Source organism: Melanerpes formicivorus, unplaced genomic scaffold (assembly GCF_026170545.1).
Source record: "Melanerpes formicivorus ecotype bairdi unplaced genomic scaffold, bMelFor1.0.p_v2 SCAF_16, whole genome shotgun sequence".
Lineage (NCBI taxonomy): Eukaryota > Metazoa > Chordata > Aves > Piciformes > Picidae > Melanerpes > Melanerpes formicivorus.
In genome coordinates this window covers 14,940,028-14,965,701 of record NW_027142368.1, presented here as the reverse complement: position 1 = coordinate 14,965,701, position 25,674 = coordinate 14,940,028, and the positions used below count along the sequence as shown (strand labels likewise).

The following is a 25,674-nucleotide window of genomic DNA, read 5'->3' as shown; positions in this document are numbered from 1 at the left end:
AAGGCAGCAGACATAGCCATGGGCACCAGGCTGAGCCTGGAGGAGAAGGCAGCAGACATAGCCATGGGCACCAGGCTGAGCCTGGAGGAGAGAAGGCAGCAGACATAGCCATGGGCACCAGGCTGAGTCTGGAGGAGAGAAGGCAGCAGACATAGCCATGGGCACCAGGCTGAGTCTGGAGGAGAAGGCAGCAGACAAAGCCATGGGTACCAGGCTGAGCCTGGAGGAGAAGGCAGCAGACACAGCCATGGGCACCAGGCTGAGCCTGGAGGAGAAGGCAGCAGACATAGCTATGGGCACCAGGCTGAGCCTGGAGGAGAAGGCAGCAGACATAGCCATGGGCACCAGGCTGAGCCTGGAGGAGAAGGCAGCAGACATAGCCATGGGCACCAGGCTGAGTCTGGAGGAGAAGGCAGCAGACACAGCCATGGGTACCAGGCTGAGCCTGGAGGAGAAGGCAGCAGACACAGCCATGGGCACCAGGCTGAGTCTGGAGGAGAGAAGGCAGCAGACATAGCCATGGGCACCAGGCTGAGTCTGGAGGAGAGAAGGCAGCAGACATAGCCATGGGCACCAGGCTGAGTCTGGAGGAGAGAAGGCAGCAGACACAGCCATGGGCACCAGGCTGAGTCTGGAGGAGAAGGCAGCAGACATAGCCATGGGTACCAGGCTGAGCCTGGAGGAGAAGGCAGCAGACACAGCCATGGGCACCAGGCTGAGCCTGGAGGAGAAGGCAGCAGACATAGCCATGGGCACCAGGCTGAGCCTGGAGGAGAAGGCAGCAGACACAGCCATGGGCACCAGGCTGAGCCTGGAGGAGAAGGCAGCAGACATAGCCATGGGCACCAGGCTGAGCCTGGAGGAGAAGGCAGCAGACATAGCCATGGGCACCAGGCTGAGCCTGGAGGAGAAGGCAGCAGACACAGCCATGGGCACCAGGCTGAGCCTGGAGGAGAAGGCAGCAGACATAGCTATGGGCACCAGGCTGAGCCTAGGGAAGGCAGCAGACATAGCCATGGGCACCAGGCTGAGCCTGGAGGAGAAGGCAGCAGACACAGCCATGGGCACCAGGCTGGCCCTGGAGTGTTGGGCAGTGATTCCTAGCCGTGGGGAAGGAGGTTGTGCAACGCCACCGTGGGCTGAGCAGAGCGAGCTCCCCGATGTGCTTTGGAGCAAGTGGAGCGAAGGGGGCAGGGCCCAGCCCCTGCCTCGGGAACGGGACCAGCTGGAAATTAAATCTTTCCACCTCTCTGCTTTGAAAGGCAATTTAACAGCTGACCCCCCCCTCACACCCAGGCTCATCCAAACTGAGCTGGCATCGTTCCCTCTCTGCCCCAGCAAACCCTTTATGGCTGCGGCGAGGTTTGGCTTCTCGTTTGTTTCAGGGCTGTGGCTTTTGTTTTGTTGTTGTTCTTCTCTTCACTGAAGGCAAATATTTGTGCTGCTCCATCAGGCAAAGAGGAATCCTCCTTCCCCCCTCTGCTTCTCGGTGTGACCACCCCAAAGCATCTCCTATTCAGCCTCGCTCCCCGGCCAGCTGGTTTGAGCAGGAGGGTGAGGTCCAAGCACCAGTAGTAATCTGGCTCTAGGTGTGCAGAGTGCTGATGGTTCTGAGCCCAGGGTGAGAGGAGGCTTTTATAGAGCCATGGAATTGTTTTGGCTGGAAAAGACCTCTAGGATCACCGAGTCCAACCATTGACTCAACACCACCATGGCCACTAAACCGTGTCCCCAAGTGTCATGCCCACAGGTGTCATGAACACCTCCGGTCATGGGGACTGCACCACCTCCCTGGGCAGCCTCTCCCAATCCCTGACCACTCCTGCAGTGAATGTGTTTTTCCTGATCTCCAGCCTAAGCCTTCCCTGCCACAACTTCAGGCCATTTCCTCTCCTCCTATCACCTGATGCTAGAGAGAAGAGACCAACCCCCACCTCACCCCAACCTCCTGTCAGGGAGCTGTAGAGAGCAGTGAGGTCTCCCCTCAGCCTCCTCCTCTCCAGCCTAAGCAACCCCAATTCCCTCAGCTGTTCCTTGTTCTCCAGACCCTTCACCAGCTTGGTTGCCCTTTGCCCACAACCTTCATTGCTGTGAGGAGCAGGCATAGAACTTCCCCCTCTACTCTGCTCTGGGGAGACCACACCTGGAGCTCTGTGTCCAGTGCTGGAGCCTCTATTACAGGAAGGATCTGGAATTGCTGGAAGGTGTCCAGAGAAGGGCCAGGAGGATGAGCAGAGGGCTGGAGCTGCTCTGCTATGAGGACAGACTGAGGGAGTTGGGGTTGTGCAGGCTGGAGAGGAGAAGGCTTCAAGGAGACCTAATTGTGGCCTTCCAGTATCTGAAGGGGGCTCCAAGAAAGCTGGGGAGGGACTTTTGAGGGTGTCAGGGAGTGATAGGACTTGGGGGGATGGAACAAAACTAGGACTGGGTAGATTGAGATTGGATGTGAGGAAGAAGTTGTTCCCCATGAGGATGGTGAGAGCCTGGCACAGGTTGCCCAGGGAGGTGGTGGAAGCCTCCTGCCTGGAGGTGTTTGCAGCCAGGCTGGATGTGGCTGTGAGCAACCTGCTGTAGTGTGAGGTGTCCCTGCCCATGGCAGGGGGGTTGGACCTGGCTGAGCCTTGAGGTCCCTTCCAAGCCTAACGTTTCTCTGATCCCAGCTCTGCAGCCCCTCCGCTGCAGCAGCTTGCAGCCTGGTTTGCTGGGAAAGAGATTTCCCTGCTTTGACAGGCAAATTCCTTCCCCCCGCGAGAGTCGCCCCCAGCTCTGTCCTCAGGCTGTTGTGAGGACGCAGGGACAGAATAGCGAGCCGGTGAGGTCATGGGGAGAGAGTTAGTCACATCCAAGCGAGGAAGCGAGAGGGCTGCCAACCCGCGCTGCTCTCGCACCGCGCAGAGTTCGCCTGCTCTTGGAGAGGACCCCCCCGACCCCAGCCCCCGATGTGGGCTCCCCTGGGCACCCCGGCCCGGCTGGGGGGCTGGGGAGGGGGATGATGCCGGCGCAGCGCCGCTCCTGCAGCGACTTCCCAAGGAGCCGGGGGAGGAGGTTGAAGGAATTCGATCCAAACGGGATCTGTTCTGGACCCCTGCGTCTCGTTGGCGCTGCGGGCGGGAGGGGGTTAAGAGCCTGTCCGGCTCGCAGCCTATCTGGAGCTGTCACACGAGGGAAGGAGATCGTGGCAGAGTTTAATGAATGACTTCATTTATATATTAAAAAGAAAAAAGAGGGGAAGAAGAAGAAATAAAATCAGACAACAGCACGGTGGCTTCCTGCCAGCCCCTCAGACAAGGGTTTCTATGGGAACCCCAGAGAAAACAATAAATAGGAGTGTGGGATGAGTAGGGAAAGGGAGGAGGGGAGCCTGGGCTCTGCTTTGTTCCCCATGGAGGGCAAGGTGGGAAGGGGCAGGCAGGAGGCAGAAGGGGAAGGGGCAGCTGAATTTACAACCCCAGCCCAAAGGGGACAGGCAGGAATCACATAGGGTTGGAGCCCAGTCCTGGGGTCTGCTCTGTTTCCTGCTCCCCTGGGGGCTCAGCAGGGTTGGGTGACCTGGCTCCATCTGGCTCTGGATCCCAGCTCTGCCTCCCTGGGGAGGGCAGGGATGTGGAGTCACCTCCAGCTTCCTGCCAGGGTCGGGGGTGGTGGTGGTGGGGCTGGGGCTGCTCTGCAAAGGGATGATGATAACTGGGGCCAAGCTCAGCAGTCCTGCCAGTAAAATACACTCCCAGAGAGTGTCCCCTGGAGAGGCTGACCAAGGTCATGGTGTGATTAGAAAAGCCAAACGTTTCTTGAACCAAAACCACATCTTTGGTTGGCTTTTTTTCCCCTCCTTTCCTCTGCTGGGAGAGAGCAGAGATCTGTCCTGAACCTCAGCTGAAAGCTGCCCCCCTGCAAGGCCCATGGTGAAGTGAAGCCCCCTTGTATGGTTTGTAGTCCAGGCTGGGCAGAGTGGCACTGCTGGGGACAGCTGGAGTGTGCTCCATGTCCATTCAGAGTGGGAGGAATGAAGACCTCAGCTCAGGCATTGTGGGTTCTTTTCCTGTAGGATCACAGGGTTGTTTTGGTTGGAAAAGACCTTGAAGATCACCAAGTGCCAGCAGTAAGCCAGCACTGCCAGGTCACCACCAAACCATGCTCCCAGCACCACATCCAGAGGGCTTTTCAATCCCTCCAGGGGAGGTGGCTCCACCACTGCCCTGGGCAGCCTGCTCCAGTGTCTGAGAACCCTTTCAGTGAAGAACTTCTAATGTCCAACCTAAACCTCCCCTTGTGCACATTGGGACCATGTGCTCTTGCCCTGTTACTCATTACTTGAGAGATGACTGAGCCCCAGCTGGCTCCAACCTCCTTTCATGGGGCTGTAGAGAGCCAAAAGATTTCCCCTCAGCCTCCTTTTCTCCAGTTCCCTCCACCACTCCTCACAAGAATTGTGCTCCAGACCCTACACCATCCTTGTTGCCCTTCTCTGGAGTCACCCCAGCACCTCAGTGTCCTTCTTGAAGTGAAGAGCCCAAAACTTTTTCCCTTCTCCTTTCCACAAGCCTTTTACCCCAGCCTGAACTGATGTCAAACTGTGTCTCCTACTCAGCAGACTCACCCTATGGGGACTGCAGCCCTCAGAGGGTGCCTGATACTGGGAGAGATGCAGTTAGGGCTTGGTCATGCTGCTGGTGGGAGCTGATTCTCCCCACCCCCTTGTGCATGCCTTGCACAAGAGCAGTTCTGCAAACAGGCCTGCAATCAGCACACAGCCTTCATGGCCTCTTCTGGGCCTGGCTGAGCTGGGGGTGAGGGGGCAAGGGGGCATCTGCCCCAGGCACAAGTCAGACCTGCCATGCTCCAGCTGCCACTGCAAACCCTCTGGGTGCTGTGTCCCTTTCTGCCTGTGTCCCAGCAGGAGCTGAGCCCCCGTGGGGACTGCTGTTATCGCTGGGGGAGGAATGTGGCAGCACCTTATCACTGCCTCAGGGATGCAAGAGGCCCTTCTGCTGACAGAGCTTCTATTACCCAGCAGCTGAGATGGCCAAGAATGTTCAGGGCAGGTTTTTCTGCTCCAGAGGGGAGAAAGGAAGCTGGGAAGGGCAGAGAAGGACTCCACCACTGCTCCCTCTTCTCCTGGCCAGAGAGGAGCAGATCAACTGCTGAAGAAGCTTCAGCTCCAGGGTGCAGATCTCATCCTCCCTGGCTCAAAGCTGGAGATGAGGCTGTGAGAGACTTCTTGCAGCACTGCAAAGACCCTTTACAAACCCTCCCTGGGTTGCAAAGCTGCTTTGCAGGGAGTGGTGCTTCCCAGGGGGACCCCAACCTGCAGCAAGGTGGCTGGTCTGGGAGAGAGGGGATGTGCAGCACCTTGGCTCCAGGGAAGTGCAACAAAGCTGGGGAAGGGTCTGGAGAAAGGTCTGGTGAGGAGTGATTCTTTATCGTGGAGGACAGGAGGCCAAGGGAAGACCTTCTGGCTCTCTACAACTCCCTGCAAGGAGGTTGGAGCTAGGGGAGGGTCAGTCTCTTCTCCCAGGTAGTGACAGGAGAAGAAGAAAAGGCCCCAAGGTTGCACCAGGGGAGGCTTAGGTTTGACATTAGGAGAAACTTCTTCACTGAAGTTTCAAACGTTGGAATAGGCTCTGCAGGGAGGTGGTTGAATCCCCAACCCTGGAGGTGTTGAAAGAAGGCAGAGATGTGGTGCTGAGGGATGTGGTTCAGCACCAGCCTTGGCAGAGCAATAGAATGGTTGGACTCAATGATCTTGAAAGGTCTTTCCCAAGCAAAGTGATTCTGTTACTTTGTCTCCCTTGGGGTTGGGAAAGGCTCTCCTGGACCTTAGGCTCTCCTGGAGGAGAGGCTGAGGGAGCTGGGGTTGCTTAGCCTGGAGAGGAGGAGGCTCAGGGGAGACCTTCTTGCTGTCTGCAACTACCTGAAGGGAGGTTGTAGCCAGGAGGGGGGTTGATCTCCTCTCTCAGGCAACCAGCAGCAGAACAAGAGGACACAGTCTCAAGCTGTTCCAGGGGAGGTTCAGGCTGGAGGTGAGGAGAAAGTTCTTCACAAAGAGAGTAATTGGTGACTGGAAAGTGCTGCCCAGGGAGGTGGTGGAGTCCCCATCCCTGGAGGTGTTCAAAAATGGATTGGATGTGGCACTTGGAGCCATGGTTTAGTTGTCAGGAGGGGTTGGGTGACAGGTTGGACTTGATCTGAGGTCTTTTCCAACTTTATTGATTCTATGACCCCTCTCCCAGCCTGTGAGTCCCACCTTGCCCTTGCTGCTGGAGGGGGGATGCCACCTGGAGTACCACCACTCGTGCAGGGGCACTCCTCAGCAGGAGCCCTCCTCCTGCTGGGGGGAGCTCTGGGGGGGGTCGTTGCTGGGCATCACAGGCGCTGCCTGGTGGCTGAGGATGAGTTTTCCCTCCGGCTTGGCAGGCTGACAGCACAGTGGAGCGTGGAAGATGAGGAGGAGGCGGCCAGGGAGCGGCGGCGGCGGCAGAGGGAGAAGCAGCTGCGGTCCCAGGCGGAAGAGGGCTTGAACGGCAGCGGCTCCTGCACGGAGAGCCTGGGTCCGGCAGAGCAAAACCAGTAAGGAACACTCGGGGGTGAACCCTTCAGCAACAGGATCGCACAGCAAAGCCCTCCTGCACCCTCAGGGTGGCTGTCTGGGGGGGTTGGGGTGGTCTGGGGAAGTTCCATCACAGGTTTGGAGTGGGGGATGTAGTCCAGACTAACAGGGAGCATGGTGCTGGCTGGGGAGGGAAAGCCAAGTTCCCTGCTTTGCTGGCTGGGTGGGGGGTGGTGGTGCGAGATTTACTGCCCAGAGAGCTGAAACTAGGACAGGCTGGGCTTGGGCAGGGAGACCCCCATTGCCTGCTTACCTTTCAACTTGCCAGTCATCCAGCTGAGGGAAGTTCTGGTGTGTGTGAAGACAGACACATGCCCGAGGATGTGACACACAGCCCTGGGCAGGTCATGGTGCTAGTGAGCAAGCAAGGGCTCACCTCTCCTGGCAGGGCAGTGGGGAGCGTGGAGCAGCTCCAAGGGCTGATGTTCACAGCTTGATTCTTTAATGGGGCTGCTCCAAGGTGGAAAGGGCTCAAGGGAGATGGTGAGTTATCAACTGCTAATGAGGAAACCCCTGGAGAAGGGATAGGATCACCAGTCCCATCCCCAGCACTCTACCCCCTTCATCTTCCCAAAGCAGCTCCTGCTCCCTCTACTCCATCCTCCACCCTGCCTAAACAGCTCCTGCTCCCCCACAACCATTGCTGCACCCATCCCAGAGCCAGGGGCAAGACACCACCCAGAGGAGCTCAGCCCCAGCCAGCACCCGTGGGGGAGATTGGAGCAGTCAGCAATGCTGGTCCTAACAACCGGGGGGCCACCAGGCCCCCCGGCCTTTGTTGTCACCACCACCATCACCCAGGGTGCTCCAGGGGCACTCACCTGAGATCAGAGGAGGATCCTCCAGCCCCGAGGGGCTCAGCTGGGGGCTACTGCCCTTCCTGGGGGGGATTAAATAGGGGAGTGGGTGGGGAGGGCCAAGTGGCCACAGCTGGGGTGGGAGGAGACTCCAGCAGAGCCCAGGTGCTGTGGGTTTGAGGGCAAAAGGGGGGAAATGGGGTGGGTGGGGAGGCAAAGGGGCAGCTCTGGGGGGAAGGAGAGGATTGGAGAATAACTCTCTTTGCCATAAATCTTCCCTAATGCACAACTGCAGCTCCTGGTTGGCTTTGCCTCCATGCAGAAAGAGCAACCCCCCCAGTGCTTCATCAAGCAAAGCACACTGGTGGCTACCACAATGAAACCTTTCCACCAGCACCATTTGGCTTGGCAGGAAAATCTGTGCTTGGCAGCTCAGAACAACAAGTTTGAACAAAACAAAAGTTCTCCAAGAGTGAATTTTTTCCCCTGGAGAGCAGCAGCCAACCCCAGGATGACTGAGGGCCTGCAGCATGTGCCCTGTGAGGAGAGGCTGAGAGCCCTGGGGCTGCTCAGTCTGGAGAGGAGAAGGCAGAGAGGGGATTGAATAAATGTTCATAGATCTCTGAGGGCTGGGGGGCAGGAGGCAGGGGACAGGGACAGGCTCTGCTCACTTGCTCCCTGGGATAGGACAAGGGACAGTGGATAGAAACTCCAGCACAGGAGGTTCCACCTCAGCAGGAGGAGGAAATTCTTCACTGTGAGGGTCACAGAGCACTGGAACGGGCTGCCCAGAGAGGTTGTGGAGTCTCCTTCTCTGGAGCCTTCCCAACCCCATCTGGATGTGTTCCTGTGCGACCTGTGCTGGATTCTATGCTCCTGCTCTGGCAGGGGGGTTGGACTTCATGATCTCCAGAGGCCCTTTCCAACCCTTAACATCCTCTGATCTGTGACCTGTGATCAACCACAGCATCCCAGCACAGCATCCCAGCACAGCATCCCATCACAGCATCCCAGCACAGCATCCCCTCACAGCATCCCATCACAGCATCCCAGCACAGCATCCCAGCACAGCATCCCCTCACAGCATCCCAGCACAGCATCCCATCACAGCATCCCACCACAGCATCCCACCACAGCATCCCACCACAGCATCCCACCACAGCATCCCATCACAGCATCCCCTCACAGCATCCCATCACAGCATCCCCTCACAGCATCCCAGCACAGCATCCCCTCACAGCATCCCATCACAGCATCCCATCACAGCATCCCAGCACAGCATCCCAGCACAGCATCCCATCACAGCATCCCAGCACAGCATCCCCTCACAGCATCCCATCACAGCATCCCAGCACAGCATCCCAGCACAGCATCCCCTCACAGCATCCCAGCACAGCATCCCATCACAGCATCCCACCACAGCATCCCATCACAGCATCCCATCACAGCATCCCCTCACAGCATCCCAGCACAGCATCCCCTCACAACATCCCATCACAGCATCCCCTCACAGCATCCCACCACAGCATCCCAGCACAGCATCCCACCACAGCATCCCAGCACAGCATCCCAGCACAGCATCCCCTCACAGCATCCCAGCACAGCATCCCACCACAGCATCCCATCACAGCATCCCCTCACAGCATCCCATCACAGCATCCCCTCACAGCATCCCAGCACAGCATCCCAGCACAGCATCCCATCACAGCATCCCACCACAGCATCCCACCACAGCATCCCACCACAGCATCCCATCAAAGCATCCCAGCACAGCATCCCACCACAGCATCCCATCAAAGCATCCCAGCACAGCATCCCAGCACAGCATCCCATCAAAGCATCCCAGCACAGCATCCCAGCACAGCATCCCATCAAAGCATCCCAGCACAGCATCCCAGCACAGCATCCCCTCACAGCATCCCAGCACAGCATCCCATCAAAGCATCCCAGCACAGCATCCCAGCACAGCATCCCAGCACAGCATCCCACCACAGCATCCCAGCACAGCATCCCCTCACAGCATCCCAGCACAGCATCCCCTCACAGCATCCCAGCACAGCATCCCAGCACAGCATCCCAGCACAGCATCCCATCAAAGCATCCCATCAAAGCATCCCAGCACAGCATCCCAGCACAGCATCCCATCAAAGCATCCCAGCACAGCATCCCACCACACCATCCCATCCCACCACAGCATCCCAGCACAGCATCCCCCACAGCCACAGCCCAGCAGCTCAGGTGCTGTGCAGCCCTGGGGCTCACACACACACACACACACACACACACACACACACACACACACACACACACACACAGAGCAGCCTGCACCCTGAGTTGCCAAACTCTGCCTTGAAGACCCCAATCTTGCCACTCTTTGTCTGTTCAGCATGTTCCTAAGCATATTAAACCCCAGGGGAAAGGGGGTGGCTGGGTTTGGGATCAGAGTCAGAGAGAAGCCTCAGCAGCTTCATTTCAGTGGGGAAAGAGCAAAAGTTATTTACAAAGAAAGTCTCATTTCTCTGGTTTGTTCTCAGCTCCATTCAGTGCTGTTCAAGGTTTATTCATTTTCTTGCTCTAAAAGCACGGCAAAGAAGCTGCAAAGGCTTCTGTGGCCGTGCAGGAGGTGATACTCTGCAGGCAAGCTCCCTGCAGCCTGCCCTGAAAGCAAACAGAGGTGCTGGAAAGCAATAACAATTGTTAGCTTTGCTACCCCCCTGCACATGGAGGGCTGGCTAAGAATGCCAAAAGGTCTTTGAAATGGCAGAGGAGACCTCAGGCCTCTGCTTGGCAGGGAGGGGCTGTGAGTGGGCACAAAGCTGCAGCCCCAGGAAGCCAGCTGGGAGGCTCTGGTCCCGTGGGACAGGAGCAGAAATGCTCCTGGCCATTGGGATGTGCTGCCCAGGGAGGTGGTGGAGTCACCATCCCTGGAGGTGTTTAGGAAGAGACTGCATGGGGTGCTTGGTGCCATGGGTTAGCTGATTAGATGGTGCTGGGTGGACTTGGTGATCTGAAAGGTCTATTCTATTCTATTCTATTCTATTCTATTCTATTCTATTCTATTCTATTCTATTCTATTCTATTCTATTCTATTCTATTCTATTCTATTCTATTCCTTTCCATTCCATTCCACTCTATTCCATTCCATTCCATTCCACTCGATTCCATTCCACTCCATTCCATTCCACTCTATTCCACTCCATTCCATTCCATTCCACCCCATTCCATTCCAATCTGAGGAGGCAGAGGGGTGGTGCTGAGGGCCATGGTGTAGCACCAGCCTTGGCAGAGCTGGAGCATGTTGGTCATGATGACCTTTGAAGGTCTTTTCCAGCCCAAACACTCCTGTGATTCTCTGGGGTTTCTTTCCCTGCAAAGCCACCATCCTGCAGGTTATTCCTCCTTCAGTGAGGGGAAGAGAGGAGAGAAGCTTCACTTCTGTCCCTCTGGGGGGAGGAAATGCTGGGGGGGTGTTTGCACAAGCAGGAGTGACGTGGATGGGTTGTGTCCCAGCACAGGAAGAGCTGAGGGAAGTGTTTATACAAGAGAAAGCAAAGCTTTTCTGAAGATTAATAGCCAGGCCTGCCCCTGGCTGCATGAGCAAGCCCAGGTGGCTGTCAGCAGCTGCAGCAGAAACCAGAGCATGACCACAGCAAAAGGAAACTCCTTCTGGTGAAGTCTGGCTCAGGAGGATCAAGCACTGGATCCTGGGGGGGTGTGAAAAGCTGGAGACCATAGAATCATAGAATCATCGAATCAGTAAGGTTGGAAAAGACCTCAGAGATCATCCAGTCCAACCTGCCACCCAGCACCATCTGATCAACTCAACCATGGCACCAAGTGCCTCAGCCAGGCTCTTCTTAAACACCTCCAGGGGTGGTGACTCCACCACCTCCCTGGGCAGCACATCCCAATGGCCAATCTCTCTTGCTGGGAAGAATTTCTTTCTCACCTCCAGCCTAAACTTCCCTTGGCACAGCTTGAGCCTGTGTCCTCTTGTTCTGCTGCTGGTTGCCTGGGAGTAGAGACCAACCCCCACCAAGCACTGACACTGAGCACTACCAGCCCAGGGCCAGCCCTGTCCTGGGCTGATCCCCAGCAGTGTAGGCAGCAGGGGCAGGGAGGGGATCCTGCCCTTCTGCTGGGCTCTGCTGAGACCCCCCTGCAGTGCTGGGGCATCTCTGGAGTCCTCAGCACAGGCAGGGACCTGTTTGAGCAGGGCCAGAGGAGGCCACAGCAGTGCTGGCAGGGCTGGAAGCCCTCTGCTGTGAGGCCAGGCTGAGAGAGTTGGGGTTGTGCAGCCTGGAGAAGGGAAGGCTCCAGGGAGACCTTCTGGTGGCCAGCACTGGGGCAGAAGAGGACTTTTGGGGTTTGATATGCTGCCTGTCCTTTGCTTGCCTGTGTGCAGCACCCAGAGCCCAGGCAGGCTCCTGCCAGAGATGTGGAGCTGCTCCTCCTCCCTCTCCACCTCACAGTGATGCCTCAAGAGACCCTCTGCACAAGGGTGCTCTAAGCACCTGACGGAGGGGGTGAGGCTTCACACGGGATTGGGGAGCAGCTAGAGGAAAGCATATGAGATAACTGGGGGTCTTTCAGGCCATCTTTGGGGGTTATTTGCATCTCCCTCACCCTAATTTTCCTTCCTGCTGTGTTTCAGCTATGACTTTAAGCCCTCTGGGCCGTCGGAGCTGGAGGAGGATGAGGGCTTCAGTGACTGGTCCCAGAAGCTGGAGCAGCGCAAACAGAGGTGGGTAGAGCAGAGCAGAGCAGAGCAGAGCAGAGCAGAGCAGAGCAGAATAGAATAGAATAGAATAGAATAGAATAGAATAGAATAGAATAGAATAGAATAGAATAGAACTGAACTGAATTAACCAGGCTAGAAGAGACCTTTGAGATCATCCAGTCCAGCCTATCGCCCAGCACCATCTAATCAACTCAACCATGGCTCCAAGTGCCTCAGCCAGGCTCTTCTTAAACACCTCCAGGGATGGGGACTCCACCACCTCCCTGGGCAGCACATCCCAATGGCCAATCTCTCTTGCTGGGAAGAATTTCTTCCTAACATCCAGCCTGAACCTCCCCTGGCACAGCTTGAGACTGTGTCCTCTTGTTCTGGTGCTGGGTGCCTGGGAGAAGAGACCAACCCCCACCTGGCTCCAACCTCCCTTCAGGGAGTTGTAGAGAGCAAGAAGGTCTCCCCTGAGCCTCCTCCCAACCCCAGCTCCCTCAGCCTCTCCTCCCAGGGCTGTGCTCCAGACCCCTCCCCAGCCTCATTGCCCTTCTATGGACACGCTCCAGCAGCTCAACATCTGGACACAGCTGGACCAAAGGGAGTGGGACCAACATCCCCATCAGAAAGGAGCATCTCCAGGGAGGGGTGACTGAGCCCAGGCCAAGCCCAGCACACAGAGGAACGCCAGAGGCTGCTGGGGTCGATGCTGTCCCCATGCTGTTTGGGCTAGCGGTGAGGAGCAGCCCCTGGGACCGCCCCAGGCTTCAAGGATGTTTGGATTGAGCTTTGCACTCCCAGCAGTGGCAGCCTGCCAGGACTTTGCCTGGGCTTGGAGGGGTGACAACAGCGGATTTAAGCCACCTGAGCTGCTGCAGGGGCTGAAATGGCCTCCAAAATGATCCAGGCCAACCTCAAAAGTTGTTCCAAGTTACTGCTGCTTCCTGGCTCATGACAGCAGAGTGAGGGTGAGGGCCCCAGCCCACCTTGTGCTTGGCTCTCCTTCCAAAGGGGGAAAAGCAGGCAGCAAGGAGCCCAGAGAGGTCCTCATGTGCCAGCTGCTCAGTCCCCACCTCCCATCTCCCTGCCCTTGCTGAACTCCTGCCTTAACCACCTCCCTTGGACACCCTCTACCTGCACATGAACTCTGTGACTCAGCTCTCTCAGCAGCTTGATTCTGGGGGGGGAAGGGAGGGAGTTTTGGCCCTGTGATGAGATGGCCTCTCCTTTACCCCTGAGACTGGGGGAAAAAATGCCTCAGATTAATATTTACTGCTGAGCAAATAAACAGAGCTTGCCTCTTCCCAAGCACTGCAGCTGAGCCTCCCCACAAGCTGCACCTCTGCAGCCCTGACCCCACCAGCGTTGCTCAAGCACCTCAGGATGTTGACTATCACATCTGTGGGGGCCAGGCAGGCTCAGCCCCTCCCCTGCTTTCTGGAGTGCTGCCTCTGTTTTTTCCAACCCCCTTTGGAAAGAGCTTGTCTGGGGAGAAGGGCCTCTGCTGTTCCCTCTTTGGTCCTCAAAAGAGAATGAGCTGGAAGAGTTGTCTTATCCTCTCCAGAAAGCGCTCCTTGGGGGTTTAAATGTGGTGCTGGTGCTGGTTAGAGAGGGGCAACACAGCTGGGGAAGGGTCAGGGCTGTCTTATCCTCTCCAGAAAGTGCTCCTTGGGGGTTTAAATGTGGTGCTGGTGCTGGTTAGAGAGGGGCAACACAGCTGGGGAAGGGTCAGGGCTGTCTTATCCTCTCCAGGAACAGCTCCTTGGGTATTTTACATGGTGCTGGTATTAGTTTGAGATGGGCAACAAAGCTGAGGAAGGATCAAGGTTGTCTTATCCCCTCCAGAAAGTGCTCCTTGGGGGTTTATGTGGTGCTGGTGTTGGTTTGAGAGGGGCAACACAGCTGGGGAAGGGTCAGGGTTGTCTTATCCTCTCCAGAAAGTGCTCCTTGGGGGTTTATGTGGTGCTGGTGTTGGTTTGAGAGGGGCAACACAGCTGGGGAAGGGTGAGGAGAACAGAGCCTGATGCCAAGGTGCTGAGGGAGCTGGGGTTATTCAGCCTGGAGAACAGGAGGCTGAGGGAAGACCTCCTTGCTCTCTCCACCTCCCTGGAAGGAGATGGGAGCCAGGTAGAGGTTGGTCTCTTCTCCTCAGCATCAGGTGATAGGATGAGAGGAAATGGCCTGAAGTTGTGCTCAGGGGAGGTGAAGGTTGGGTGCTAGGAAAAGCTTCTTTATGGAAAGGATGGTCAGGGGTTGGCACAGGCTGCCCAGGGAGGGGCTGGGGTCACCACCTCTGGAGGGGCTCCAAACCTGTGGCACCTCAGGACATGGTTTAGTGGTGACCTGGCTGTGTTGGGTTAGCAGTTGGACCTGATGATCCTAAAGGTCTTCTTTTCCACCCTGATTCTCTCTGGGGTAGGAGGGTGCTGAGCAGGGGCCGTGGCCTCCCTTGCAGGTGAAGCCCATCAGAGGTGGTTGGGGCTTTAAAAGAGCCAGAGGCTGGTGGGGAAGCACAGATGAAGGAGTTTGGGTGTGATGGGGCTTGCTGGGGGAGAGAGGCTGCTTGCAGATGCTGGGCTCATGTCCTAGTGAGGGGCTGTGCCCTATAAAGGCCCTTCAGAAGGGCAGGCTTGGAGTGTGGTGGGAGCAGAGGTAGGTTGTGGCTCTGGGGGGCACACACCACGCTGGCAGAGGCAGTGCTGTGCTCTCCTGGCTTCTCTCTTAGCTCAGGGTGGCCCAACTTGGTCTGGCTTTCTCCATGTGGAGGATGTTGAGGGGGTGGCTGTGAGCCAGGGGCTGGAGGCAGCTGCTCTCTGTTGGATGGAGCTGCACCAGCTTGTGCTTCCCCTGAGGCACGTTCTCTTGTGGGCTCTGGCTCCACACTTCGGGAGAGAAGCTCTTTGGGACCACCTGCATGCAGGAAAGGGGGAGCTGTACTGGAGCAGCTGCCTCCTGGGGTGCCAGAGAGATCCTCCAGCCTGCTGCCAGCATATCTGCTGGCCTCCACTTTCAGCCTGAGCTGCTACTTTAGCTGGAGGCATTGGTGGCCTCTTGGTTAAGAGCAATGAGCTGCCTGGACCTCTGGAGCCTGCTGGCTGCCTGGGACTGCTCTGCTGGGACTGGGGGAGGATGCTTAGTAACAAGCCAAGTGAGCCAAGGTCTTCAGCAGCTTTTATTCCATGGGGGCAGGGGGGAGGGCTGCCTGATGGATGTCCTGGGAGCTGCCTTCCCAGCAGGAGAGAGGTGGGTGGGAAAAGTCTTGCTTGACCTTTCTCCCATGCTGGTGGTGCTGGCTGGTGAGGCAGAAGTGGTGAGTCAGCCTTGTGCTTTGGCAGCTGCCTGCTAGCCAGCTCTCTAGCCTTGCTTGTGATCTTCTAGGGGCTGGCTGGGAGCAGAAAGCTCCTCTCTGGCTGAGGAATGTAAGATGGCATTAACCTCCTGGGGCATGGCTGTGAGCCAGTGAGAGCTCCAGGGTGACATCTTCCCCCTGCCTCTGTGCCCAAAGGCAGGGGCTGCTCTGCTTTTGCAAAGCCAGCTGCTTAAGCATAGCTCTGGGGGCTCCTCTCTGCAGCCTTGGAGACCTGGGGGGGAGGATCAGAGTAGTTTGGGTTGGAAGGGACCCATAAAGGTCATCTGATCCAATTCCCCTGCAGGCAGCAGGGACATCCTGAAGCATCCTCTCTTACAATCCCATTGTGTGGGGCCTTGGGTTGGTTGGTTTGGCTTTTAAACCGAAGCCAAGGGCTGCCCCAGGCTGCTTCAGGGCTCTTTGTGTTGCTGGGCTGTGCCAGGAGGTGTCAGAGTCCTGTGGGCAAGGCTGAGGCTGGGAATGCAGCACTGCTGGTCAAGCACTGTGTCTTGCCAACCCAAAACCCTCCATGTGGGGGGCTCTGCAGCCTTGTCCTGGAGCTCACCTCCAGCTAGGGAAGAGGGGGCTCTGGGGAAGCATGCTGACCTGTTGTTGGCTGGATCTTCCTCCAGCAAGAAGCTCTGTCAGCAGGGAAGGTGTGCTGGGGCAAGCAAGGCTGGTCTTGGTGCTCCCAGGTTGAACAGATGCTGGGAACCATGGGGGTCAGGAGCACAGAGCATGCTGGCTGACCTAGGACTCTGCCTGTGGAAGAGTCAGCACCACAGCACGGTGGTGGTGTCCTCTGCTTGAGGTCTGAGCTCTGTTCTCCAGAGTATCTCGCCTGTGGTGAGGCTGGGGAGGTGCAGAGACCTCCAGCTCTGCCACAGCTCTCAGCTGGCTCCTCTTGAGTGCTCCAAGTGTGACTGGAGAGGTGCAGAGACCTTCAGCTCCGCCACAGCTCTCAGCTGGCTCCTCTTGAGTGCTCCAAGTGTGACTGGAGAGGTGCAGAGACCTTCAGCTCTGCCACAGCTCTCAGCTGGCTCCTCTTGGGTGCTCCAAGTGTGGCTGGAGAGGTGCAGAGACCTCCAGCTCTGCCACAGCTCTCAGCTGGCTCCTCTTGAGTGCTCCAAGTGTGACTGGAGAGGTGCAGAGACCTTCAGCTCTGCCACAGCTCTCAGCTGGCTCCTCTTGGGTGTTCCAAGTGTGACTGGAGAGGTGCAGAGACCTCCAGCTCTGCCACAGCTCTCAGCTGGCTCCTCTTGAGTGCTCCAAGTGTGACTGGAGAGGTGCAGAGACCTTCAGCTCTGCCACAGCTCTCAGCTGGCTCCTCTTGAGTGCTCCAAGTGTGGCTGAGGAGGTGCAGAGACCTCCAGCTCTGCCACAGCTCTCAGCTGGCTCCTCTTGAGTGCTCCAAGTGTGGCTGGGGAGGTGCAGAGACCTTCAGCTCTGCCACAGCTCTCAGCTGGCTCCTCTTGGGTGCTCCAGGTGTGGGATTGTGATGTGACTGCTGTTAGATGTGGGAACCTAGAACTGGATGAGAGCAATGAAGTGGCTGTGAGCCTTGGTATACGACACCCAGCAAGTTGCAGGCTTTGGGGAGTGCTCCAGGGGGGAGGTCTGAGGCTCCTGGTGGTGCCTGTGGGCTCCTAACGATGTGCTTTGCTGCTTTAAGCTCTAGGTCCCCTCGACAGTCATATCAAGAGGAGGACAGTGGTGTGAGGGAAGCAGAAGCCAAGCTGAAGCAGATTCAGATGGACCAGGAGAGCCCAGAGGAGACCTGTGAGGAGAATGTGGCTGCTGGGGAGCAAGAGAGGCTGTGCCAGGAGGAACAACAAGCCCAAGAGCAGGATGAAGAAGAGGAAGCTAAACTGAAGGTGGGACCAGGAGGAGCTGACCCTCTCCTCTCCATGGGGCTGGTGGGAGGGTTGGGCTTGGGGGCTGCTTCCCAAGAGCTCAGCTCACTGTGGCTGCTTGTGCTGCTGGGTGTTGAGCCCACAGAGAGGTGCTTGGATGGCAGCACCTGGGGCTGGGGCCTCTCACCCTTGTGCCTTCTTGGAGCCATAGCATCAACCAGGTTGGGAAAGACCTCAGATCAAGTCCAACCTCTTCCCTAACACCTCTTGGCTACTAAACCATGGCTCCAAGCCTTGTCTGAACATCTCCAGGGATGGTGACTCCACCACCTCCCTGGGCAGCACATCCCAATAGCTAACAACTCTGAGTGAAGAACTTTCTCCTCACCTCCAGCCTAAACCTCCCCTGGCACAGCTTGAGACTGTGTCCTCTTGTGCTGGGTGCCTGGGAGAAGAGACCAACCCCCACCTGCCTACAACCTCCCTTCAGGTAGCTGTAGAGAGCAAGAAGGTCTCCCCTGAGCCTCCTCTTCCCCAGGCTAAGCAACCCCAGCTCCCTCAGCCTCTCCTTGGCTGGCTTTGGGTGATGCTTAAGCACATCACACTGATGCCACTTGGTGAGAGAAGGTGGGGGGGGCCTCTCCTCACAGGGCTGTGCTCCAGACCCCTCCCCACCCTCATTGCCCTTCTCTGGACATGTTCAAGAGTCTCAATGTCCTCCTTAAATTGAGGGGCCCAGACCTGGACACAGTATCACACAGTATCAACAAGGTTGGAAGAGACCTCAAAGATCATAGAGTCCAACAGGACTCAAGATGTGGCCTGCCCAGTGCTGAGCCCAGGGCAGGATGACCTCCCTGCTGCTGCTGCCCACACTGCTTCTGGCAGCCACTGCCCTCTCCTGAGGGTGATGTGCCTGGTCCCAGAGTTTGTGGTGCTTTAGTCATGTCCTTGCAACACTGAGAAGGAAAGTGCTGCTCTTCCTCCTGTGGCTTTGTGGGCAGTGAGCAGCCCAGCAGGAGAACCCCAACCTGACTTTGCCTGCTTGTTCTCTTTCTCCCTTCCCCAGCCTCTATTGCACCTCTGGGGCACTTGGGCTTGATGCCTCCCTAAGTCTTGCATTGCTCCCAGCTGAGGTTTTCTTCCCCTTGCTCTTTTGGTGAGGGGGGGTTCCTGGTGAGCAGGAGGCAAGGCTGGCTCTGGTGTGGTGTGCAGGTCCCAGAGCTGGGGTGGCTGAGCTCCCTCTGTCTTGTGCTCTAAAGTGGATTTTTGACTTGCTGAGGCTTGTGTGCTTTGTGCAGCTGACCTGTGAGTGACTCCTGGAGCACTGCTGCTATGAGGACAGACTGAGGGAGCTGGGGTTGTGCAGTCTGGAGAAGAGAAGGCTCCCAGGAGACCTAATTGTGGCCTTCCAGGATCTGAAGGGGGCTGCAGGAAAGCTGGGGAGGGACTTCTGAGGGTGTCAGGCAGTGATAGGACTGGGGGGGATGGAGCAAAACTAGAAATGAGGAAATTGAGATTGGCTGTGAGGAAGAAGTTGTTCCCCATGAGGGTGGTGAGAGCCTGGCACAGGCTGCCCAGGGAGGTGGTGGCAGCCTCCTGCCTGGAGGTGTTTGCAGCCAGGCTGGATGTGGCTGTGAGCAACCTGCTGTAGTGTGAGGTGTCCCTGGCCATGGCAGGGGGTTGGAACTGGCTGCTCCTTGAGGTCCCTTCCAGCCCTAACTACTCTGTGATTCTCCTAGCCCTTGCTCTCAGGGCAGCTCCTTGGGGCCTCCAAATGAGACATCCACATTTTCCCTCTCTCAGCAGTGGTAAGAATAGTTACTCACTGATGCAAGGAGCCACTTCCATATCCCTTTAAAGCACTGAGCCTCCAAAAGGTCTCTGATCCTCCCCACTCCCCCCCAGATGAGCTTCTCCCTGGGTGTTTCCACCTGAGATGCTGTGAGCTGGGTTTCTGTGCTTAGTGCAAAGCAGGGAGCCCAGGGGAGTGGAGCAGCCCCTGCTGCTGCACAGCCTGAGCAGCTCACTCCCTGGCCTCTTCATTTTCTACACTCAGGAAAAGAAGAGGAGGAGAGATGAGGATGATGATGATGGTGGTGGTGATGATGAAGAACAAGACAAACACCAGGAGGCTCCAAGCCTGGCCAGCCTGGAGGAGGAGGAGGAACTGTCCTCTGATTGCACTGCTGTGTGCTCCACCAAGGTTTGTGTTTGGGGCCCCTCTGGAAGCAGGGGCAGTGATTGCAGTAGAGCAACTGACTGATGATGATCCAGGGCTTAGGTTAGCAGAGTGTCAGCCTCTCAGCCCAGCCCTGCTGCAGGCTGGGACACAGCACTTCATCTGTTTCCCTCAGCTTCCTCCCCTCCTGCTCTGCTGAGGGCTGTTGGAGGCTGCAGTGGTCTCCACTTTGCCAACCACTGTGAAAGCCTGGAGTTCCCTCAGCACTCCAGGGGATGCTGTAATACTGGGCAAGAGGCTTCCAGCTCCGGAGTTTGGTCAAAGACTGCATGTGAACTTCATCAGAAAATGAAGTTTCTCTTCCCTTCCCCTAGGAGGAGGGAAAAAAACCCCAACAAACCCTGAACCCAGACAGCCTGAAGCAGTGGAATTTCCCTTATCTAGAATAAATCCAACCCTCTGACTCAAGCCCCTTAAACAACCTGAGACTCCTGCCCTCTGAAACATTGTCCTCCTCCTCCTCCAGCTGATTGTGACACTCTCCTCTTCTAACAGCACCTGAATTGCTGCTCCTGACTGAGATTGAACACATCTAGGTGCCAGGTGCTGCATTTGGTCACAACAACTCCAGGATGGGGACAAGGTGGCTGGAGAGCAGCCAGGCAGAAAGGGACCTGGGGGGTGGTAGGCTGAACAGGAGCCAGCAGTGTGCCCAGGTGGCCAAGAAGGCCAATGGCATCCTGGCCTGCATCAGGAACAGTGTGGCCAGCAGGAGCAGGGAGGTCATTCTGCCCTGTGCTCAGCACTGGTCAGGCCACACCTTGAGTCCTGTGTCCAGTTCTGGGCCCCTCAGCTGAAGAAGGACATTGAGAGACTTGAAGGTGTCCAGAGAAGGGCAATGAGGCTGCCTCTTGCTTGGCCCTGGGGTGGGAGGGAGGGGAGCCCCCACCCCCCCAGGCTGCCTCTTGCTCCTCCTTAGTGAGAAGCCTTTGTACAGCCCAAGAGCAAGAAGGGAGCAAGTGGTTTGGATGGAGGCCACAAGCTAATGGCAAGATTGCAGAGCAGAGGTGGCCAAGACATAGTCTGGGCCCGGTGGGGGAATGTAGGAAATCCTTCCAGCCCCTTTTCATGTGCTGGAACCTTTGTGATTCCAAGCCCCAAACGTGTGCAGCTTGCTGAGCTGAGCTGCTGCTGGGGCTCAGCCCAGGGAAAGGTTAGCAATGCAGGCTGAGTCCTGCAGCAGTGATCCCCAGGCTGCAAAGCTGCTCAGGACAGCCCTGAGCTGGGGACCTTTCCAAAGGGCAGGAGGATCTTTGCACCTCATCTAGCAGGGCTTTGTGTGAGCACCAAGGACTGAACTGCTGACCACGAGAGGCTGTCCTGGCAGGGCAGGAGCCTTGTGTGTGGTGGAAGGGCTGAGAGCCCCTGCAAGGGCAGGGGGTGAGCTCCCCTGACAGCTGTGGCTGCTGGAGGCTGGGTACACATCTGTGGGGTGCTGGGGTGTCTGGGGGCAGTGTGGCCTGGAGCCTGATGTAGATGTGAGGTGGCAGGGGGGAGGCCTCCCCTCAGTGCTGCTTTGCCTCGGGCTGCTTGGGAGCTCTGGGTTTTGAGGTCGGTTGAGTGAGCAGCTGAGGTTTCCTGGCATGGATCAGGAAGAGTGTGGCCAGCAGGATCAGGGAAGTCATCCTGCCCTGTGCTCAGCACTGGTCAGGCCACATCTTGAGTCCTGTGTCCAGTTCTGGGCTCCTCAGTTTAAGAAGGACATTGAGAGACTTGAAGGTGTCCATAGAAGGGCAACAAGGCTGGAGAGGGGTCTGGGGCACAGCCCTGTGAGGAGAGGCTGAGGGAGCTGGGGTTGCTTAGACTGGAGAAGAGGAGGCTCAGGGGAGACCTTCTTGCTCTCTCCAACTCCCTGAAGGGAGGTTGGAGCCAGGTGGGGGTTGGTCTCTTCTCCCAGGCAAGCAGCAGCAGAACAAGAGCACACAGTCTCCAGCTGTGCCAAGGGAGGTTCAGGCTGGATGTTAGGAAGAAATTCTTCCCAGCAAGAGAGATTGGCCATTGGGATGTGCTGCCCAGGGAGGTGGTCAGATCTGCATCCCAGTGAGGTCCATGCACCAGAGCCTTACCTCTCTGTTCTCTCTGCCACCTCAGCTCACGGACAGAACCGAGTCGCTGAACCGCTCCATAAAGAAAAGGTACTGCTGGGGGGGGAGGCAGGCCCCTGCCTGCTGGGGGAGGATGCTGGAGGGGCCTGATGTGGGGAAGGGCAGGAGTGGCAGGAGGGCCATGAGGATGATTAGAGAGGGAGGTGGTGGAAGTCTCATCCCTGGAGGTGTTTGCAGCCAGGCTGGATGTGGCTGTGAGCAACCTGCTGTGGTGTGAGGTGGCCGCGGCAGGGGGGTTGGGACTGGCTGAGCCTTGAGGTCTTTTCCAGCCCTAACGATTCTCTAATCAGGGGACTTGAGCATCTGCCCTGTGAAGAGAGACTGAGAGCCCTGGGGCTGTGCAGTCTGGAGAGGAGAAGGCTGAGAGGGATCTGATCTCTCAGTGTCTGAGGGGTGGGGGGCAAGAGGAGGGGGCCAAGCTCTTTTTTGGTGGTGCCCAATAGCACAGGGAGCAACAGGCTTGAACATAGAAGATTTCACATCAATATGAGGAGAAACCTCTTCACAGTGAGGGTGCCAGAGCCCTGGAGCAGGCTGCCCAGGGAGGTTGTGGAGTCTCCTCCTCTGGGGACTTTCCAACCCCACCTGGATGTATTCCTGTGCAGACTCCCCTGGGTGCTCCTGCTCTGGCAGGGGGCTTGGACTGGATGATCTCTGGAGGTTCCTTCCAACCTCTAATGTACTGTGGCACTGTAACAGGCTGCCTGTGGCCCTCACAGTCCTCCCTTCTGCTTTGAGGCAGTGGGAGATCTCTCTAACTCTCTTCTCTGCCCTGCAGTAACAGCATCAAGAAGTCTCAGCCTCCCCTCCCTGTGTCCAAGATCGATGACAAGCTGGAGCAGTACACACAGGCTATTGAGGTGGGCTGCTGGGTTGTCTGTCTGTCCCCATTCCCCAAGCAGCTCTCTTTGCTTGGTGGTGCTGTCCCTCTGTGCCTCTTAGCCTTAGCAGCTGGGAGATGACAACAGAGTGGATGGGAGCCACACTTTCTCCCTCCATGCCATGAGTCAGGCTCCTTTAGTGAGCTCTCCCACCCTTGTTTCCTCCTCTTCCCTGTTTAAAAGTGTGGGAGCCTCTGCCAGGAGCTAGCAAGGCCTTACAAGCCTCCCTTTGCCACCACCCCAGCCCTGCAGGCTTCCAATTACAGAGTGATCTCTCTCTCTTTATTCTTCTAGACATCCACAAAGACTCCAAAAGCTGCCAGACTGCCTTGTCTTGAGCTTCCTGGCATGAGCATGATGGTATCCAGCACCAAAAGCCTCTGGGAGACTGGAGAGGTGGCAGCTCAGTCTGCTGCCAAGAGCCAGCCCTGTAAGGTATGAGCTTTGCTGGGCTCCAGCTTCTGCAGGGGCAGAGTGGCTGCAAGCTGGGCACAGCATCCCTGCTGCTTGCCTGGGGCTGTGATTCTGTGCTGGGGCTTCTTGGGGAGCTCCAGCAGCCCTGGAGGCACCTAGGGCACTGAAACTCTGCTAATGCAGTGCTGCAGGCTTGGGGAGGAGTCTCTGTTCTCTGGTCACTGTGAGGGTGATCCTGGAGCATGTTGCCTGCAAACCTGTGTTTATGAGCTCAATTCCTTCCACTCACATAAAGCCTTAAGGTAAATCAGTTGCCAATAGTTCATGAACTTAAGGAAATGAAGATCTTGGGTCTCTGATCCAGGCTTTTGTTGGGAAGAGAGGGAGGAAGCACAGGATATGCTGGGAGTAGGAAGAGACTTTCCCAGCCCTGGGGTTTAGCTGCAGCTGTCAGAGGTCAGATGGTGTGATCTCATAGGTAAGAAAAGGGAGCAGATGTGTGGCTTGCAAAGGGAGCTGGACAAAGGCATGTACAGCAGTGTTAGCAGGGAAGGGTAATGAGAATAGCATCCTCTGCTTGGCCCCAGAAGCCAATTGTCTCCTGGGCTGCAGCAGGGGCAGGGAGGGAATCCTGCCCCTCTGCTCCACTCTGCTGAGACCTCCCCTGCAGTGCTGGAGCAGCTCTGGAGCCCTCAGCACAGCCAGGGATCTGTTGGAGCAGGGCCAGAGGAGGTCACAGCAGTGCTGGCAGGGCTGGAAGCCCTCTGCTGTGAGGCCAGGCTGAGAGAGTTGGGGTTGCTCTGCCTGGAGAAGAGAAGGCTCTGGGGAGACCTTCTGGTGGCCTTTCAGGACTTAAAGGGGGCAATCAGAAAGCTGGGGACAGACCTTAGAACAGAGTCTGTTGTGGCAGGCCAAGGGGGGGATGGTTTGAACTAAAAGAGGGAGATTCAGAGGAGAGAGAAGGGAGAAATGTTTGCTGCTGAGGGTGGTGAGAGCCTGGCCCAGGTAGCCCAGAGAGGAGGTGGGAGATGTCCCATCCCTGGAACCATTGCAGGCCAGGATGTTTGGAGCTCTGAGCAACCTGCCCTAGTTGCAGCTGTCCCTGCTGACTGCAGGGCTTGGACTGGGTGCCCTTGAAGTGCCCTTTCCAACCCAAAGTAATCTTTGGTCTTCTCAGGACATTGTGGCTGGAGACATCCTGAGTAAGAGAAGCCTTTGGGAGCAGAAGGGCAGTCCCAAGCCTGAGGCCAGTGTCAAGGTGAGTCAGCATGTGGGTGTGGAAGCCCTCTGCTGTGACAGAGAAGAGCTCTTGGCTGCTTTGGATGCATTGGGAAGGTGTTCTGTAGGGGCAAGGGCTCCCTGTTCTCCATCAGTGCAATGGGACACCTCTCAGCTCCCTGGCAGGAAGAGCTGAGCTAAAACAGGGGCAGAAGCTCTCTTCTGGCCTGGGATAGTGAAGGGTCTCTTGAGCAGCATGACCTCAGCCCCAGGAGTCTGGAGACCCAGCCTTGTAGGCTCAGCTGTCACTGCAGAGGGGAGTTACCTCACTCTTGTTATCCTTCTGAACATTGAGAGTGAAGAAAACCTGCAGGATGGAGTGGAACTGAACTGAGGAAGTGTCAGCAGCTGCAGATGGGTCTGGGGTTTGGTGCTTGTGCTGCCCAGGCTGGGAGAGGAACACCCAAGCATGTTCCTGGGTTGGTACTGCTGCCAGAGAGGTGGTCAATGAAATTGGCTCTTGCCACAGGTGGAACCAAGCTTGGGTTGGGGAGGGGTCTGGGGTCTTAGGTGAGCCCTCTCTCATGATGCCTGTGGCTGCATCTCCCCTTTCCTGTTGCCCACCTTGCACTTGCTGGGTTGCCTGGTGCTGTATCAAGAGGTGGATGGTCTGTGCAGAGAGCTCCAAGCCCTAGACCACATCTGGCTTCAGCTCTTGGATCTTAACTGCCTGTGTGAGGGGGGGAAATGTTAACCTTGGCTCCTCCTCTCTCTCCTCTTGCAGTCTACTCCTGGCAAAAGGTACAAATTCGTTGCCACAGGCCATGGGCAGTACAAGAAGGTGTTGATAGATGATGATGCAGAGCAGTAGTGTGCCTGGAGAACACATGAAGCAGGTAGGTGTGTGGGGGGCTGAGCTGGTGCTGTGCAGCACCTGGCACTGTCCTGGCAGGGCATGGGGGTTCCTTCTGCCAGCCACACTTTGGTGGGGGGAGGGGGGGATTGGAAGCTATGGGATGGGAACAGCTGGAGCTCTGCTTCTGGGCAAGCATCTGAGCCTGGGCTGGATGGGAGTGGGCACAGAGGAGGGGGTTTGGTTTGGTCTCTGAGGTTGCTGGGAGCTGGGTACCTGTGAGCTTACCCTGCAGGATGAGTCCCTTGAGTGCTGCTGTTTTCCCTTTGAGCTCACAAAAGCTGAGCTTTCTCACATCCTTTGGGTTGCAAGGAGAAGCTGGAGGGCATAGTGAGCACAGGGCTGGTGTGCTCCTGGTGGTGTGTTCCTGGAGTCTGATTTCCAGACTCACTGAATGAATTCCACTGATTGCAGTCACCTCTTGAAAGCAGCACAGAATAGCGTCATAGTGTCAGTCAGGGTTGGAAGGGACCACAAGGATCATCCAGTTCCAGCCCCCTGCCATGGGCAGGGACACCCCACACTAGATCAGCCTGGCCACAGCCTCATCCAGCCTGGGCTTAAACACC

The 25,674-nt window shown here is 56.9% G+C and overlaps 1 protein-coding gene across 4 annotated transcripts in view; it reads left to right on the top strand.

The window, feature by feature from the left end:
- LSP1 (lymphocyte specific protein 1) overlaps positions 1-25,674 on the top strand; it is a 65,025-nt gene that overhangs the window by 26,593 nt on the left and 12,758 nt on the right. For 2 of the 4 annotated variants that reach the window (XM_068148329.1, XM_068148332.1), the window contains exons 2-10: positions 6,415-6,567; positions 12,059-12,148; positions 17,152-17,353; positions 19,392-19,538; positions 21,666-21,709; positions 22,458-22,539; positions 22,855-22,995; positions 24,152-24,232; positions 24,977-25,088. In XM_068148329.1, the coding sequence (XP_068004430.1) occupies positions 6,415-6,567; positions 12,059-12,148; positions 17,152-17,353; positions 19,392-19,538; positions 21,666-21,709; positions 22,458-22,539; positions 22,855-22,995; positions 24,152-24,232; positions 24,977-25,063 (1,027 nt within the window). In that variant the 3' untranslated portion in view covers positions 25,064-25,088. The remainder of the gene's footprint in view (positions 1-6,414; positions 6,568-12,058; positions 12,149-17,151; positions 17,354-19,391; positions 19,539-21,665; positions 21,710-22,457; positions 22,540-22,854; positions 22,996-24,151; positions 24,233-24,976; positions 25,089-25,674) is intronic. The other 2 variants (XM_068148330.1, XM_068148331.1) reach the window with 2 other exon arrangements.